We start from the raw sequence: 16,129 nt of genomic DNA on the forward strand, positions 1-16,129 counted from the left end.
TTAACATGATGGTGATTGTTTACCCTGCACTTTACACTATTCAGCATTTCTAAATATGGAATCTTGCTGGTTATGTGCACATAAATGACCTTGAAATAGATATTTACACAAGTGAATATGTTCAAATTCCAAACAAGTAGTTCCAATCGGGCTCTAAGCCCTTGAAGTAAAGTTTCTGTTGTTTGCCCAGCTGAAACATCATCTCTTGCTTCCTCTCTCAGTTGTATCATTTTAATCATTTTTATTGCTGTGTATGGACTGCTGCTTATTTGGTTTTATATCGCTGTTGAACACAAGCCTGTCTAAGGTATTCCCTTGTGATTGAAAGCTGTTTTGTAAAGCGCTTATTTATAAAGGGAATTTTCTTCTTTCAGGTCTTGTTAACCATGTGCTGTTTGTTGACCTCAGCACGACCCTAGGCTCCCGGGGTCTTGTGAATTTAATTTACCTAATCAAATTAAGACTTGGGAAGTATCTTTGGCATCTAAATATTTACTTTATGTATTTATAAAATGGACATTCCAGTCTGAAATATTATTTGTTTAGATGTCCCTTTTTCTTATCACTAGCAAAAACTTGCTGCGATTACAGTTTAGCCTTGTTTGTGACTAAGATCTATGATTTATTACAAAGATCTAAAGTGAGTTGTTAAAAAAGACCATAACATGTCAGCTAAACATTGCAAGCAACAAAAAGGGACCCTATCAGTACAACCATTAAAAGTCTGTGTAGAGACAGGGTTAAAATGTCAAAGAGCCTTTTTCCATTTATCTTCAAAGTTCTCTTTAAAAATCCATTTGACGCAAAGGGACATAAATGTGACCCGGAGAGTCAACGTCAAATAACTCAGCACTTCTACATACAGAGCTAATGGGCCTTTGATAGGCAGGAAGATAGCATTCATGCTATCTGTGAGCATCCTGTGTGGGAACATGTATCAGATCATGTGTGCGGGACAGAGATAATGGCACTTCACAGGCAGAGGTTAAACTGGAGACATCAAAAACCGCTCTGATTTTGTGGAAATGGGGAATTCCCTGAGAAATATTGCCAAAGCCTTAGCAGCAATTCAAGAGATAAACATCTATATTTATATGTTGAAAGTAAGAAGTCGTGTGTGTGTGCGTGTGTGCGTGTGTGTGTGAGAGCAAGTGTTGTTCTTACATTACTATATATAAATCATCAAACATCAAAAGACCATGTACTTACTTTGCAACAGGGGCTCATTGGTGAGCTGAGGGTGGTGGGAGACCCCCGTGCTGCTGAGAGACACTGTGAAGAGGATGAGGATGACTCCGATATGGTGAGTCACAATCACGTTTTAATGATAATGTTCTGCATGTGACTGATATGCTGTAGTATGACTGCAGGGGAAGAGAGATACTGCTTGTTAAAAGAATGAAGAGGTGTAGTTTAGTAAGCTAGCTAGCTACAGCTGATAAAATCTGCCACCAACTGTCATTTAATTTGGCTTGAAATGAGAATCCTACTTTTGTCTACGCCCTGTCTGAAAGCAGGGTCTCATTGTCTATATCATTAAGGATTACAATGTTAAATCTGGCACTGATATCACAAACATGTGCTTAGCAACAGTAACCAACTTAGGAAACGGTCAATTCTGTTCAAAGTCATAGTCAAAATGGAGGCACCCTGGTGGATCACCTGGTAGAGCACGTACCACACAGGCTTAGTCCTTACCACAGCGGCCATGGGTTCGAATCCGACCCCTGGCCCTTTGCTGCATGTCATCCCCTCTCTCTCTCCCCAACCTTCATGTCTCTCTCTCTCTCACTGTCTCTATCACAATAAAGGCAAAAATGCCTGAAAAATATAACTTAAAAAAAGTCAAAATTGAATAATTTTAATAAAACGTAACTGAAAATTGTTGTAAAGTATTTAAATTAGGGCCGAGATGCCCTGAAGAAGCAAGTAATGACATTTAACTGGACTGTGTTGATCTAGTCCCGCATGTTACATCGCTTATTTTCCAACAGTAAATCTGTAACAGATAAGAGCCTGAGAGGAGCCCTGTCACTGCTGACCCTGACCACCCACACACAAACACAGGTGCCTCTCTGCAGCCCACCAGCAGCCTCAATTGTTATTTAGTAAAACATTGCCCTCACAGCTGTTCTGCTCGCTGAGACCACCAAAACCTTGTCCTCAAGACTTGACTGCTCGCTGTCATCAGATCTTTAGATGTCGTTTGGATTAGACTGGGAAATCACAATTGCAGTGGAAATGACAGGTTTCAGATTTCAGGATGTGCCTTTTATCCAAAACGATAACCTCACATACACACACACACAGCTGTTTGACAGTACAGAGCACACATTCAAGATGTTCAATTACTAAGAAGCCTTGAATGTAACAGGAGTTTATTGTATGAGACCTATGTACTTGATGTAAATTGTCGATACAGCTAACATACAAGCATTTAACTTAATGACATTAGTACAGTTTGTTGAGTTCAGTATTAAATTACACCTTAATTTCAACAGGTGAAAGACTCATTGAGTTTAAAATATCTTTTTCAAAAGGGACCCCAGTAAGAAAGCGACATAAAAAACAATAAAAACAACATGAGCAACTAAAATAGGCCACTAATGCTGTCACACGGAGCGCAAACAGCACTGAGATTATGTAATTAAGATATTTGTACAGGTTTGCAATAAAGACATTTCTCTTTGTTGCTAAATTCCATTACAGCTGACTTGAAATTGACCAAGAATTCACATAAAGAGTTCATGAACTGACACTCGTGTTTTCAGATATTACAGGTTTGTATGCGCTGCATTAAACCAAGAGGAATATCTTGTGGGCTTGAAATGAAATGTTGCATGTATGGTTGGTCTCCTCAGGCTTCAGGTGAAGGAAGTGGCTATGAAGAAAGAAGACCCTTAAAACCAGCCGTGGAGAGAGACAGATGGACGGTATGGAACAACCTTTTCTTTTATAATTGAACTCTTTTACTTCTTAAGGTTTTACAATATTTACATGCAGTTGCTTTGTTTTCCTCGTCATTTATTCCTGACTAAACGACACATAAATATATTGAAACACTACAGGTTTATCAGTTTCTTCCTGGAAAAAGTCAAGAGTGTGTACAAGAGTAAGAAGGAGAAAAAAATGAATGGATGATTAGAGGAAGAATGCTTCCCTAAAGAGGATTCAAACAGCTGATCAAACCAGACATGTCCACCCAGCCAGCTAAGATGATTAACAGCAGACCGTGCTTCCGCAAACAGAGTCATCCCATTGTTAGATACACCACTCAAGTTACTGGGTGTGAGTGAGTGAACACTGGTCCCTCAAGAGAGATTAAAAACTGCTGAGTTGATGTCTGGAAATCGAGATGCCTCTATGTTATACATTTGGATACAAAGATGTTTTAAATAAAGAGCTGCCTCTAATCAGACTGGACTGAGTTAAAATGTGCCCATCCTAAAGGCGTTAGCAGCCCACACAACAAGTAAGGCCAGCAAGAAGGGTTTTAATCTTGAATGTTAGTGTTCAGTTCATTGATTCAGAACTTGCACATGCTCAACCTGCAGGGGGTTTACCTGGTGTTGGGTGAGGTGTGCGCGCTCTGGGCAGATGTAGATGGAAGCTTATCACGTGGATGAAGGCCTAAACCGACAGGCCGCATGAAAGCGGACAAGATAATAGTTTCTCATCCCCATGCACGTGCAAATTTGCCCTGTCATATTCACTCACACTGTCATGCTTGTGCTATTCTTCTTTTTTTTTCATTTAGTCACCAATGTATGTTCTCTAAATCATTGCATCTATTTGTATCTTTTTGCAACCTCCTTCATCTCTCCTCTTGTCGCTCTCTCTACCCCCCCCCCCGCTTTGTCCTTCAGTCTTCCTCTGTCTGCTTTCTGTCTCTCTCACACTCACACACACAATCAGATTCCACAGACACCCACTCACATCTTCCCACCCTCAAAGATAGCCACGCAAACTGCAACATACTCTAGCGTGAGCTCCACCCGGCACCTTCCCCTCTGTGCGTCTGTTCACTCCCACTCGCAATTATAGTGGAGAGTTGGAAAAACCAGATGTCAATTTGGACTCAATCGGATCCAAGTTGGAGCCCCCCGCCTCAAGGCTTTGTTATTCTTACTGGTTTCTCAATCAGCTGTGCACAGGAACTGACGGAGGTGGAAAGAAAGTTGGAGAAGGAGACGGTGAGGGCAGGGTCAGGTACCTCAAGTCGGAAGTCTCTTCATCATTACTTCTCTACTTACTCTTGCCTTGATGCTCTGTAGGTTTTACAAGGGGCTTTTCCATCTGTTCAGTAGGCATTTATTACCATCATGTAATATGCAATGTAATGTAAAAGACAACAGCTGGCATCTAATGCCTACCTGCTGATGTTTTTTCCGTCTGATGTCTGCTCACAGAAAGTATAACCTACACTCTGCACAATTGTCCAACCAGTGCAATTAAGGCATGTCTGGGCAAAGACAAGTTAGACAAGAGAGAGTTGTAGAAGTGAAACTTTCCATTTTGTCATCCTGGAATTCATGGTGATAGATGGCAGAGCCAGTCAGTCATCCTTAACAGTGTCACTGCTGAAGTGTCGCTCTTCAGCATGAAGCCCAAACAGGAAATGTTTCCAGAGCATGACACTAACTCGATGTGGTGGGAATCATTGTGTCTGATGTGGTCAGTTAGTTCACAAAGGACTATGAAGCGCATGAAAGTATATTTTCAGTTTTATGAAACACACTTCATGTTCTGCTTTTTCATATGAGAATTTTGTGGTATAGTTATATCTCCAGATCTCTACAGGATCTAGTAAGGTTGCCCTTAGACATACTGTCCACTTTTCCACGTTAAATCTGCTGATCCGATGTAGAGAATACAAAATAAATATCAGAAGTGATTTACTGATTTACAATCAGTAGATAAAACGGAATGGATAAATTAGCGTTTTGTGTTTGCCTGATCGTCTTCATCTTCATAATAACAGCCTGGGGGAAATGCTGATGGAGCTATGTTGCATTCTGTTTTCAGGGAAGAAAACTTATAAGATAGGAAAAGCAAACTCCAAGTCATGCACAGATGACTTTTACAACACACACTTACTGAAGTAGAGGGCTAAAACATCCACAAGGAGTTTTAAAAAGGGGCCTTGCTTTTGACATTTGTCTAATCAAAACAAAGAAGTGAGGTAGCAAACTTTTTTTTTGGTTTGTTTTTTTCATTTCGATCTTCATGATGAATGTTTTTGGGAGGTAATGGTGTAGAGGTCATGGTTTCTGTTTACGTGTTTCTTACTCTGATTCCTTTCTGTTGCACTAAAGCCAGTAAGAGTCAGACAAATGACAGTCAAACCTTTGTTACTGCATTTTATAAACAGTTGGACAGTTTTTATTTTTTCCTCAGGCCAACCACAAACATGTGCAAATTCCAATATGTTTCCTCTCTGTACTTCATAGAACATGCACTGAAAGAAAACAGCTACCCTCCTGCGTATGTGGAATATGTTGATTTGCCATCGGAGCTGCATACCTGCTCTTAAAGTCGGGGGGGGGGGGGTTGTGTGGTTCAAATCCATCATCACTATGCTCTAAAGGGAGACCCTCCCACCAATCATCCCCAGCTATGATGGATAGGTAAAGGAGTGAACAGGAAGGGTATTCTTTATCACGTTAATATGTACATCAACTTACAACACTCAATAATGGCCTGGCCAAATTCTTAGCATAGTCAGTGCTGTGCAGCACAGCGAGGAGAAACGTTTCCCACAGAGGAAACTGGTTAATGGTTAATTAACAACACTGGCTTCACTTTGCTCCTTCAGCTGCCCCCCTCCTCTACATTCTTCATCCCACTCCTCTCTTGAATTCCACAGGTGACAATTCGAGGTGTATAACCGGTGAAGAATGAGCTACACAAGGGGGGTATTTGCATTATCTCCTCCCCCTCTCTCTTTTTGCCCGAAAGGCAGTTTGGGAGGCAGAAGTAACCCCCCCACCCCCCACCCCACCCCCCACCCCACCCATCATTCAATTATTCCTGTTGCTTCTCACCTTCTTCCTGCTGTGTTTTTAGTGGCATGAAGACTGTTGGCACACTGAAGGCTGACCTGTCTTTCTTTCGTCCACAAAACCTACCCACAAACACACTTTACTATAAAGGGCACACAAAGCAATTTATTAAGCTATTTCAATGTGCAATAATTAATTTAAATGGTTAATACAGTAGTAAAAAGTGAGCACAAAGGTCAAGGAAAAGGGAGATTTGGGCAGAAAGAGCAGGTATACACACAAATACACACACACACTCCATGTCCTTCCATGAACTCAACCTCTTTTATTTGGTCATGGAGCTTTACTTGTTCAGCGGTGCAGGTTAAAAGAGAGGTTTAGAGTAGCAGCAATAGGATGACCCCACATATATACAGTACACATAAATACAAAGATGTGATTTGTTAAATAAACTCAGTGATTGAACTCCAGGTGTTGCTATAACTCTGGGTAATGACATGTTGTAGCTGCAGACTAGATCAGTGTGACAGACCAGAGGCTGTGTTCCCTGACAGCCCTAATAAGGTTCACATGTGATGAGTTTTGCAATAGGACCCAGGCATGAGATGTCTGACTTTTCCAAAAAAAAAAAGAAAGAAAAATGTTTTGCTCAGCCCTTGGTTTGCCATGCACATGTTGACTCAGTCATGTTTAAAATATGCTTGTTGTAGAGCTGGGAAACATTCGGTTAGGAAGAGCACAAACTATAAACATTAGTGGAGTTGAATGGTGACACAGGGCGGAAACATGAGTCATTTTTGTTGGGATTGTTTGGGATTGATGGGAACAAGAACAGCATTTTCCCATGCAGTGACACGGTTCCTACATTGTTTCTAAGGCTCCACAGTGTAGCGGAGATACCAGTGGAAATATGGCCTTTAAATGCCATTGTTTGCCCTTTTTAAATATGTATCTCTCTCTGTTGCATGATTGTTTTCCTGCAGACTACTCCTCCTTCCTCTCGGCCCATTCAGCAGCCACCGGTCATCAAGAAAGAGGAGGTGTCTGTTACAAGAGAGACAGGTGAGTTAACTTGTGACAGTCAACACTTTCTGAAAAACACACAGTTTTTCTCAAGTTAGACCTTTGTGATTGCAGAGAGAGCTCAACACCAACTTGAGATGGAATATACTTTGTATTTCTGTAATCTTTTCTTTTGTACAAGGCAGGAGTTTGTCAGTTAAAAAATTGAATGCATCTCTGTTTGAGTGATTACACAGATGCCTTTAGATCTGCCGGAACAGATCCCTTGCTGTTTTGTCGGTCATTCATAATTTTTTCCATTTCACTTTAAAAGATGGGAAATAGATGTTGTACTTCCACAGGCTGACAGGTGACTAACTCAACTGCTGGGTATGGAGGAGAATGTTTATAACAGCACATGCTTTAGATTCACTGACACATGTCTCCATCTAGTGGATATCAGGTGTAATGCGATATGGGGAGCGGTGATCCCTCATTTGTGAGGAGCACTCTACATTGCTTGCTGTGTAAATTACATCAAATTAAATCATTTTCACTGAGTGATTTAACCCATACTACCATTATCTGAGAATCTGTTATTTATTTCTGCTGCTATACTCCACTTTCTAATTTTCACATAATATGTTTGTGGAAATTGTATCAAGTGTTAAAGCCATAATGTGTAGAAGTTGAAACATCTCCACCATCCAGTGGTGGTATCAGGAATTACACATTTGGCAGGTGTTTTATGGTTTATTGAAAACCTATCTCAAACATACAGTACCAAAAGTCAAAAGTTTGGACACACATACCCGTTCATGGGTTTTTCTTTATTGTGAGTATTTTCTACATGTTAGAACAAGACTGGAGACATCACAACTATTAAATAAACACATATGGAATTATGTAGAAAACAAAAGTGTTAAAACAAAAACAAAAGAAGTTTCATATTTTAGATTCTTAGTAGTAGCCACCATTTACCGTGATGACAGCTTTGCATTGTAGTGGTATTATCTTAACGAGCTACATGAGGCAGTCACCTGGAATGTTTTTCATTTAACAGCTGTGCCTCGTCAAAAGTTAATTAGTGGAATTTCTTAATGTGTTTGACACCATCAGTTGTGTTTTGGTAGTGTTGGTATACAGTAAAGAGCCCTATTGGACAACTGTATTAATCCGTATTACGTCAAGAACTGCTCAACTCAGTAAAAAGAAACAACAGCCCATCATTACTTTCAGAAATGAAGGTCAGTAAGTCCAGAAAATTGCAAGAACTTTGAATGAATCTTCAAGTGCAGCTGCAAAAACCATCAAACGCTCTGATGAAACTGGCTCTCGTGAGGACCGTCCCAGGAAACGAAGACCAAGACTTACCTCTGCTGCAGAGGAGAAGTTCATTAGAGTTACCAGTCTCAGGAATCGACAATTAACAGCACCTCAGATTAGAGGCTACATGAATGCTTCACAGAGTTCAAGTAGCAGACGCGTCTCAACACCAACTGTCTGGAGGAGACTGCACGAACCAGGCCTTCACCGTCGAATGGCTGCAAAGAAACCACCACTGAGGGAGGCCAGTCAGAAGAAGAGAATTACTTGGGCCAAGAAAACACAAGGAATGGACATTAAACCAGTGGAAATCAGTATTCTGCTGCCACAGTATCTTTATGGTTTACAGTACCTCATTAAGTTACTACAGTAGTGATTACATAGAGACAACAATACAACAAAATAAAAAAAGAATAGCTTACCTCATGTACTTGAGAATTCAAGTCACTGACTGAAAATACTTTTAATGTGGAGACTTAATTTAACATTGTCTTTTGCCTTGTGTTCAGCAAGTGACTCCCAGCACGTTTCTGTTGAGTCCAGTCCTGGACTTCCTGGGTCACCAGGTGGGTCAGGGAGTTCAAAACACAGAGACAACCATCCGGATCTCCTGTGTTTTTTTTTTTTCTTTTTTTTTTCTTTTTTGCATGAATTTATTTACTTTACAGGGTGGTGGACATGTTTGTATATACTGTAGGTCAGCAGAAGTGAAAAATTAGGATGTTCAGGCTGTAATCCCCTGAAAACCCACAGAGTAAACAGAGGAGCTCAACTGAGGAAGCAAGTGATTTTCTCATGGATATTAAAGCATGTAAAACAGTGTATGTTGCATGGTCTGGATGTCTGTTTCTAGGAAAAGGATAGAGAAATATTTTTTTTTGTTTTGGATTGGAACAGGTAGAACTAGCATTGCACACTAGCTGAGGTTATTAATGCTATGACGTGTAGCATTCAAATGCATTCAGTGAATTCTGTGCTTATTTATCCCTTCAGAGGCATGGGATCCATTTTTCTGCTGCTTAATTCTAACCACTCAACTGAAGCATTGCACAGGCCTACCTGCAGTGGACGTCATTTTGCTGTGCATGTCAGCAGTGTTGGAGATGGGTGATTTCTACACAACTGAAGAAGGGAACTGCATTTCATGCGGTCTCTACTGAAAGTGACATATTCAGTTGGAAGGGTGCAAAGTCAATTTGCGTCACACCAGAAAATAAATATCAGGATGGTGATGCATGCAGTTGTGGGAAGGTGTACTCAATTACCACCTCGAAACCTTGACATGGCCTATAAATTGCCGTCGTGTGCACTGGGATTTTTGCTACATCGAGCAAAAAGTCATTTTCTTTTCCTCTTTTCTCCTCTTCTTGTGGGCGCAGGAAATGTCCTTTTTGTTGTTTGGGATGTGGGATACAGTCGTTAATCATTTCTGAAAGGTCTTTTCATGAGGGCATCAATGACTCTGTCCTTTGTCGTTGTTTTCCAGGAGCAGTTGGGTCTAAAGGAGAGAAGGGTGACCAAGGGGATAGAGGAGAGAAAGGAGATAGGGGTCCAATTGGGCCGAAGGGAGAATCAAGCTCTGGCTCCAGTTCCCGGGGGGGTGCCCGTGGAGAGAAGGTTTGGATCTTTTTTTGGATGGAATATATGTACCAGACAAGTAATTTGTGATATGTGGTTTGAGTTGGAGTGGAGTGCACGGAGGATGGAAGTAACATGAGCTTTGGTGAAGTGTTCCAAATGAACACTAGAGGGAGCTACAAGTCCTAATTTAATTCAAGCATATGCATCATATGTTTTATGAATATATATTTTTCTAATATTTAAACAATGGAACAGAAACTGTTAAATTTGCAGTATGACATAAGAAAAATACAAGAAATAGTTAAACATAACTTATTTCCATTGACCATCAAAAGTTACGTTCTGAGTTATGTTGAGGCTCAAGTATATGACAACAACAACGATGATGATGATGTTAATCAGGGTACAGTTAGAAATACTTTAACAGGCTGGTATTACAGGTAAGAGGATTCGATACTACACTAATTAAATTAAACATTTTAGAACAAACATTTGAGCGTGCAGTTCTGTAACTCAGCAGAATTTGATTTCCACTGGTGCTACCTCTAATGACAGTGGATACATTCAATATGACTGAGGTATTTTAGGTGAAATATGTCTGTGAATATTTGTGTAAGTGTCTTTTTGTGTTTTGGGTTGAAATCTAACAGCCAATCAAATCTGTTGGCACTGACTTCGCTGTTTCTTCTTTGAATTATCAGGGAGAACCAGGGGAGAAGGGAACTAAGGTACGTTACAAATGGTCTCTTTTTTTGAGGTGACTTCGATTTTAATTCTCTAAGGCTTAGTTAACAAGATGTTTTACAGGTTACTTAATATTAAATAATTACCTTTTGTCTTTGTCACTTACTCTTCTTCATCAACATGGCCCGTTTGCTTTCTAGATGAGACAGGTTTTGTGTAGAAACAGTGGACTGATCTATGATACTGGTGTTTTACAGCTTGTTATTTCGTCCCTGACTTGAACAGCTCTGTTAATACATTAATGTACAGTAGGGGATTTTCAGTAGTGTTTTTCTCAGTGTGTTGGGTTCTGGTAAAGCTCCAGGAAGACATGGCTCAGAAAAATATTACACCTTGAAATGACAGATATGGAGAAGCTTAAATTTTTAATTTCTCCTGTCTAATCAAAGTCTCAGTTCACTCTGATGTTTCTTCATCTCCAGGGCAGTGCAGGCTTTGGATACCAAGGAAAGAAGGGTGATCCCGGCCTCCCTGGGCCCCCTGGCCCCCCTGGCCCTCCAGGGCCCGCAACTGAATTTTCAGTTGGCAATGACGGCTCAGTTGTTTCAAGGGCCCCTGCACCCCGAGGACCAGCTGGACCACAAGGTGTCCCAGGCCCCCAGGGACCACCGGGAGCTGATGGAGAGCCAGTTAGTAGACTGGAGATATATTTTTTACTTGGCAACACTAAATACAGTTGTGCTGTTTTTGTTGAAACAACATCTACCGTGTTTGTCATAGTTTACGTGTTGAGAAACTGTTTCACTCTAAAGTTTCAAACATTTTCTTTTTAAAAGTTGGAAAATAGAGTTAAATGTTATTTCGGCCGATTTTACCTGTATTATATATCAGTAATTCATTTATTTTATTTTTTATTTCCATCTCGCAGGGTGATCCTGGTGAGGATGGAAAAACTGTAAGTTGTTTTTTTTGTTTGTTTGTTTTTGCCCTGCACAATACAAAGAACACTGATCAATGACTCATATCAACAGTCAAAACACTGTGTGATGATGGGTTGTGAAAGTAGAGACCTTTTCTTTGTTTACCTCCCTGATGTAGTTCACTTACATTATGGTTTCTTCAACACAGGGTCCTGATGGACCTCCAGGCTTCCCAGGAACCCCAGGTGACCCAGGAACCAAAGGAGAGAAGGTAAGATGCTCAGTTACAGAAAAACATTAAAAAAAAAAAGTAGAATAAAGTATAATAAAATAACATGAAATAATCTGAGTTTAAATCTCTGTTGTAGGGTTAGCATATCTTGTCTTAATGAGTCTTGTTCATGCAGGGAGACCGTGGAGAGGGTCAACCTGGCCCCAGGGGACCCCCAGGACTCCCTGGACCTCCCGGACCAGGATATAGATCTGTGAGTCAATCTTGGCCTCAGTCACATGCTTGATAACATCTAGAAACTATTTCAGCAGAAAACCACCTACTTATGTGAATCATTTGTTGAGTAATTCAACTGATTTCAACTGATTGATTTCAGACCTTTGTGGACATGGAAGGATCAGGGTTCCCTGACTTGGAATCTATCCGGGTGAGGAGCATTCACAGTTTTGTTTGAAATTTGTTGGCTTTAAACACTCAGATCTGACAATCTTATATTGTGGATAATCTTACTTTGGCATATGATCTACTTTTAAGATGAATCATACAGATCACATCCATAAAAGGTGCTATGTTTAGATATATTTAATTTATAAAAGGTTCAATCACTGCTACCCAGCGCATTGTTAACAGCTAAACAGCTAGTCTGCTAACTCAAAGTTGCAGTCCATCTGTGGGATGAGAAACCCAAGGTAGGACGAGCCGGGGCGAGCTGGTCAGCAGCGACTGAACTTTTAAATTTAAGTACTTACACATAGCAGCTCATAAATGAATAACTGCGCTGTCCAAACGAATACTCCATATGAACTAAGCAACAAGTGAGATTGGTTTGAATCACAGTTTTTATACAGAAGACAGTATTGTGGGCAAAGAGTAGCAGTGAGCGGACAAACATCAAAAAGAAGCGTCATAGTGGCAGAAAGATACAATGACAACTTCTTTACAAAAGATTGTGATCTGATGTGTTGGCCTGATCTACCCCCGGTTTCACTGACTGTAATAAGTTTGTGTCCTGACTGTCAAAATCGACGCATGAAGAACATGAATTGTTGTTGAAAGATTCTATTTCTGCTTCATTCATCTTTTATGCAGCTACGAATCTTTGATCTGCAAAGACATCAGGGATTACAGTAAACTGATTATACAGTATGTTTTTTGTTGTAGGGACTGCCTGGGCCTCCAGGCCCCCCTGGTCCACCTGGGCTTCCTGGTCCCTCTACAGCTGGCCCAGCAGTGAGTCCTGGGGCATTAGGACCTCCAGGAAAGGACGGGGCGCCCGGTCAACCTGTGAGTGTCAATATTCTTGTCTCCCAAAACCACTGGACCGATAACTCCCTAAACTGCACATTAGATTGCACAGTCTAACCAAATCAACAACTGCTGTACACCTGAACCGAATCATTTGACCTCCAGGGTTTGCCTGGTTTACCGGGTACTGATGGCCTCCCAGGAACTCCTGGTCCCAAGGGAGAAAAGGTAATGTCCTTGTTTTCGTCTCCAAAAATACCAGAATCTAATTTTTAGCATCTCTGTAACTTCTGTGTAGAAATGACATTTAACTGTTTAAAGTCAAACTGAAATTAAATGTAATTTTTGCAAAAAAATAAAATAAAAGTAGACTTGTTTTGACTTGTACTTACTAGTTCAAAACTGTTATTACCAAACAAATAATATTTTTTATTTCTTCCGTGTGATTATCACACCTGCTACTGTTTTCCAAGGGTCATGGTTCCTGATAATAATTTGCAATATGTGTGTGAACGGCCACACTTCAGTTCCACTGGGCACACAGGCCATTAACCAACCTGGGGACTGATGTTGTTGGCGGTTGTTTAGTCCCATTACTCTGTGTGACACAATTCATGTCACAATTTGAATCTTTAGGTAACATTAGAAGCACTTGAGGTGGCAGGAAAACCTGTTGCTGAGACTTTTGATAGTCTGGTTATTTGCCTCTTCCTTTGTGTAATGTGGGATGAACACAGCACTAAATGAGCAGGAGCTGCTGATGAGCAGGTGGTAAAATAACATGAATCAAAAGTAATGACTGTAGGAATCATTGCTAAGAGGTAGGCTCCATGTTCCTGCTAGAAGACAAACCTCCCAAATGCTGAATCTTGTAAGGAATCAGATGTGTTAAAGAGCTAAATGTTAAAAAATGATCTTATATAGCCTTGTCTGAGAAAAAGGAAAAACAGCTTTTCTCTACATTTGTAGGTGGTACAGAACTCTGATATATTGTGGTCAGTCGCACACGTCTTCTTTGTATTTATATTCATATTTCATCTGATAACACGTCCTTTTTCCTGCCTTAGGGTGATTCAGGCGAGCTGGGTCTTCCAGGAGCAGTTGGAGAGAAGGTGCGGATTTATGACTTTAATTTGTTTACTTTTTTCTTTTTTCTTTTTTCTTTTTTCTTTTTTCTTTTTTCTTTTTTCTTTTTTCTTTTTTTTTTACTCTGAAGTAGCTGACACTTTACAGTTAGATCTATTCTCCAAAACAAAACCAATCCAAATGACCCTTGTTGTAACCAGTAGTAGAGAAGACTTCCTTAGAAATAAGCCTGTGAAGGAACATAAATTCAAGTGTAAGTCAAAAATTCATGTGCTTTTGGGATACCAGACATATGTAATGGTGTCCACTTAACAACTAGAATGACATTCATCCAACTATTTCTAAAACTTTCCCTTTCATTTCTCCAGCCAAGCTCCTACGTTTCTTTTCTCACCAATCTGCTGCCTCACTATTTATCCTCCTCCTACTCTAAGCCTTCCCATCTGCAGGTACACGTCAGCTATCAAAGGGGATTTGTGTCTTCTAACAATATGCAAATGTTTGTCAAATATTGTCAGCTACAGACTTGACTTAAAGTTTAATCTGAGTGCTGGCTATGGTTTGATTTAACATTTAGTGACATCTGAATTTGGTCTCAGAGAAATTAGCATGGGTGTTTTTGCAGTTTTCCGATGTCCTTTCAAATACTTACTAGTACTGGTAACTAAAAGCTGCATGACACAGGTGACACTTAAAACATGACCTTAACATGTTTACATGCACTTCACTATAGATAAAACATGTGTGTTTGGTTTTATTTTAGGTTTTATTTATTTATTCTAAACACTGATTTTACTTCTGTCCTACCATCCTGCAGGGAGCTCCAGGAAACCCTGGTTTACCGGGACCTGCAGGGGAGCCTGGACTGGCAGGTCTGCCTGGACCCATTGGACCAGTTGGGCAACCTGGACCTCCCGGGCCTCCTGGACCAAGTTATCGTGTTGGATTTGTAAGTTCTCTTTGAGTGTGTCAGTGTGTGTCAGATACACAGAAGTGAAGCTGAGTTACAACATCACTTTGTTTAAAATATACATCAGTGAATCTTATTTGTTTAATCAGAATTTAATCTCAAATTACAAGAAAAAAGACTGAAAAAAAATGTGTTTTTAAGAGCTTGTTGTAAAATCTTTATTGGTGTTTGAAGGATGACATGGAGGGCTCTGGTGGAGGTTTCACCAATGGATTTCCTGGCGTCAGAGGACCAGAAGGAAGTCAGGTCAGTCCTGCATAGTAAGACTTAAGGTCCTGTGGAAGATAATATCTCTCTCTTAATATTAAAGGCAAAGTTTAAAATGAGTAAAAGTTCCTCTTGAATATAGTTTTAGTCTCCCTATAACAAACCAGAGTGAGTCTCTGATCAGCAGCTTTAAAGGAACAAAAATATCTGGAAGTAAGAACAGTGTTTCCCATTTTCCCACTTGAAATGGTTTCTTATGGCAGCACTATTATGAATTTTGAAACAGGGTAAGACATCTGTGACATGAGCTCATCCCCACAGATGGCCTCACATTCATAAAGAGCAGCATGTTACATTTTTAATTTAAATTTCATTTTAAATTCAAATGATCAGTCACTTTAGTCTTATTTGTATTACTTAGTTAATCGGTTTTTGAAGAAAGTTTGTTCAGTCCTATTGGCCACTTGGTTGATTACATATAAAGCCAGGTAAACAGGTGACAGGTATGGCCCGCAGACCTGTGTAATCATTTTACTGTGTTTTGAGTACAGTTTAATGGTATGGGCTTACACAGTGTCATTTTCTATAAAAACATCATTAATGTATAATAAAATGTATAACTAAGTGTAATTAAATGTATAATGTGGTTCTATGTTTTACATAATATTTAACTGGAACTTGTCCAACAATTTTTAGTTGGAAGTTGTAAATACAGGAGCAAAACACATGAGCTGGCAAATAACCAAGACAAATGTTGTGTTTCTTCAGGGTCCTCCTGGCTTACCTGGACTTCCAGTAAGTAAATAAGGATTTTTCCAGTAATCCAGTAGTCTTCTTACCCCTTCCCGACTCACATAGTTTCTCTACTTTGATG

General features: G+C 40.0%; 1 protein-coding gene across 3 annotated transcripts in view; it reads left to right on the forward strand.

Annotated features, from left to right (window-relative positions):
- The window catches only part of col18a1a (collagen type XVIII alpha 1 chain a), a 75,528-nt gene that overhangs the window by 46,472 nt on the left and 12,927 nt on the right, over nucleotides 1-16,129 (forward strand). For all 3 annotated transcript variants that reach the window (XM_056389540.1, XM_056389538.1, XM_056389539.1), the window contains 16 exons: nucleotides 1,220-1,303; nucleotides 2,862-2,933; nucleotides 6,986-7,064; nucleotides 9,817-9,947; nucleotides 10,613-10,639; nucleotides 11,078-11,284; nucleotides 11,524-11,550; nucleotides 11,724-11,786; nucleotides 11,923-12,000; nucleotides 12,124-12,174; nucleotides 12,909-13,031; nucleotides 13,158-13,220; nucleotides 14,060-14,104; nucleotides 14,896-15,027; nucleotides 15,223-15,294; nucleotides 16,024-16,050. In XM_056389540.1, coding sequence (XP_056245515.1) covers nucleotides 1,220-1,303; nucleotides 2,862-2,933; nucleotides 6,986-7,064; nucleotides 9,817-9,947; nucleotides 10,613-10,639; nucleotides 11,078-11,284; nucleotides 11,524-11,550; nucleotides 11,724-11,786; nucleotides 11,923-12,000; nucleotides 12,124-12,174; nucleotides 12,909-13,031; nucleotides 13,158-13,220; nucleotides 14,060-14,104; nucleotides 14,896-15,027; nucleotides 15,223-15,294; nucleotides 16,024-16,050 — 1,281 coding nt within the window. The remainder of the gene's footprint in view (nucleotides 1-1,219; nucleotides 1,304-2,861; nucleotides 2,934-6,985; nucleotides 7,065-9,816; nucleotides 9,948-10,612; nucleotides 10,640-11,077; nucleotides 11,285-11,523; nucleotides 11,551-11,723; nucleotides 11,787-11,922; nucleotides 12,001-12,123; nucleotides 12,175-12,908; nucleotides 13,032-13,157; nucleotides 13,221-14,059; nucleotides 14,105-14,895; nucleotides 15,028-15,222; nucleotides 15,295-16,023; nucleotides 16,051-16,129) is intronic.

The sequence above is a fragment of the Seriola aureovittata genome, chromosome 11, assembly GCF_021018895.1.
Source record: "Seriola aureovittata isolate HTS-2021-v1 ecotype China chromosome 11, ASM2101889v1, whole genome shotgun sequence".
NCBI lineage: Eukaryota > Metazoa > Chordata > Actinopteri > Carangiformes > Carangidae > Seriola > Seriola aureovittata.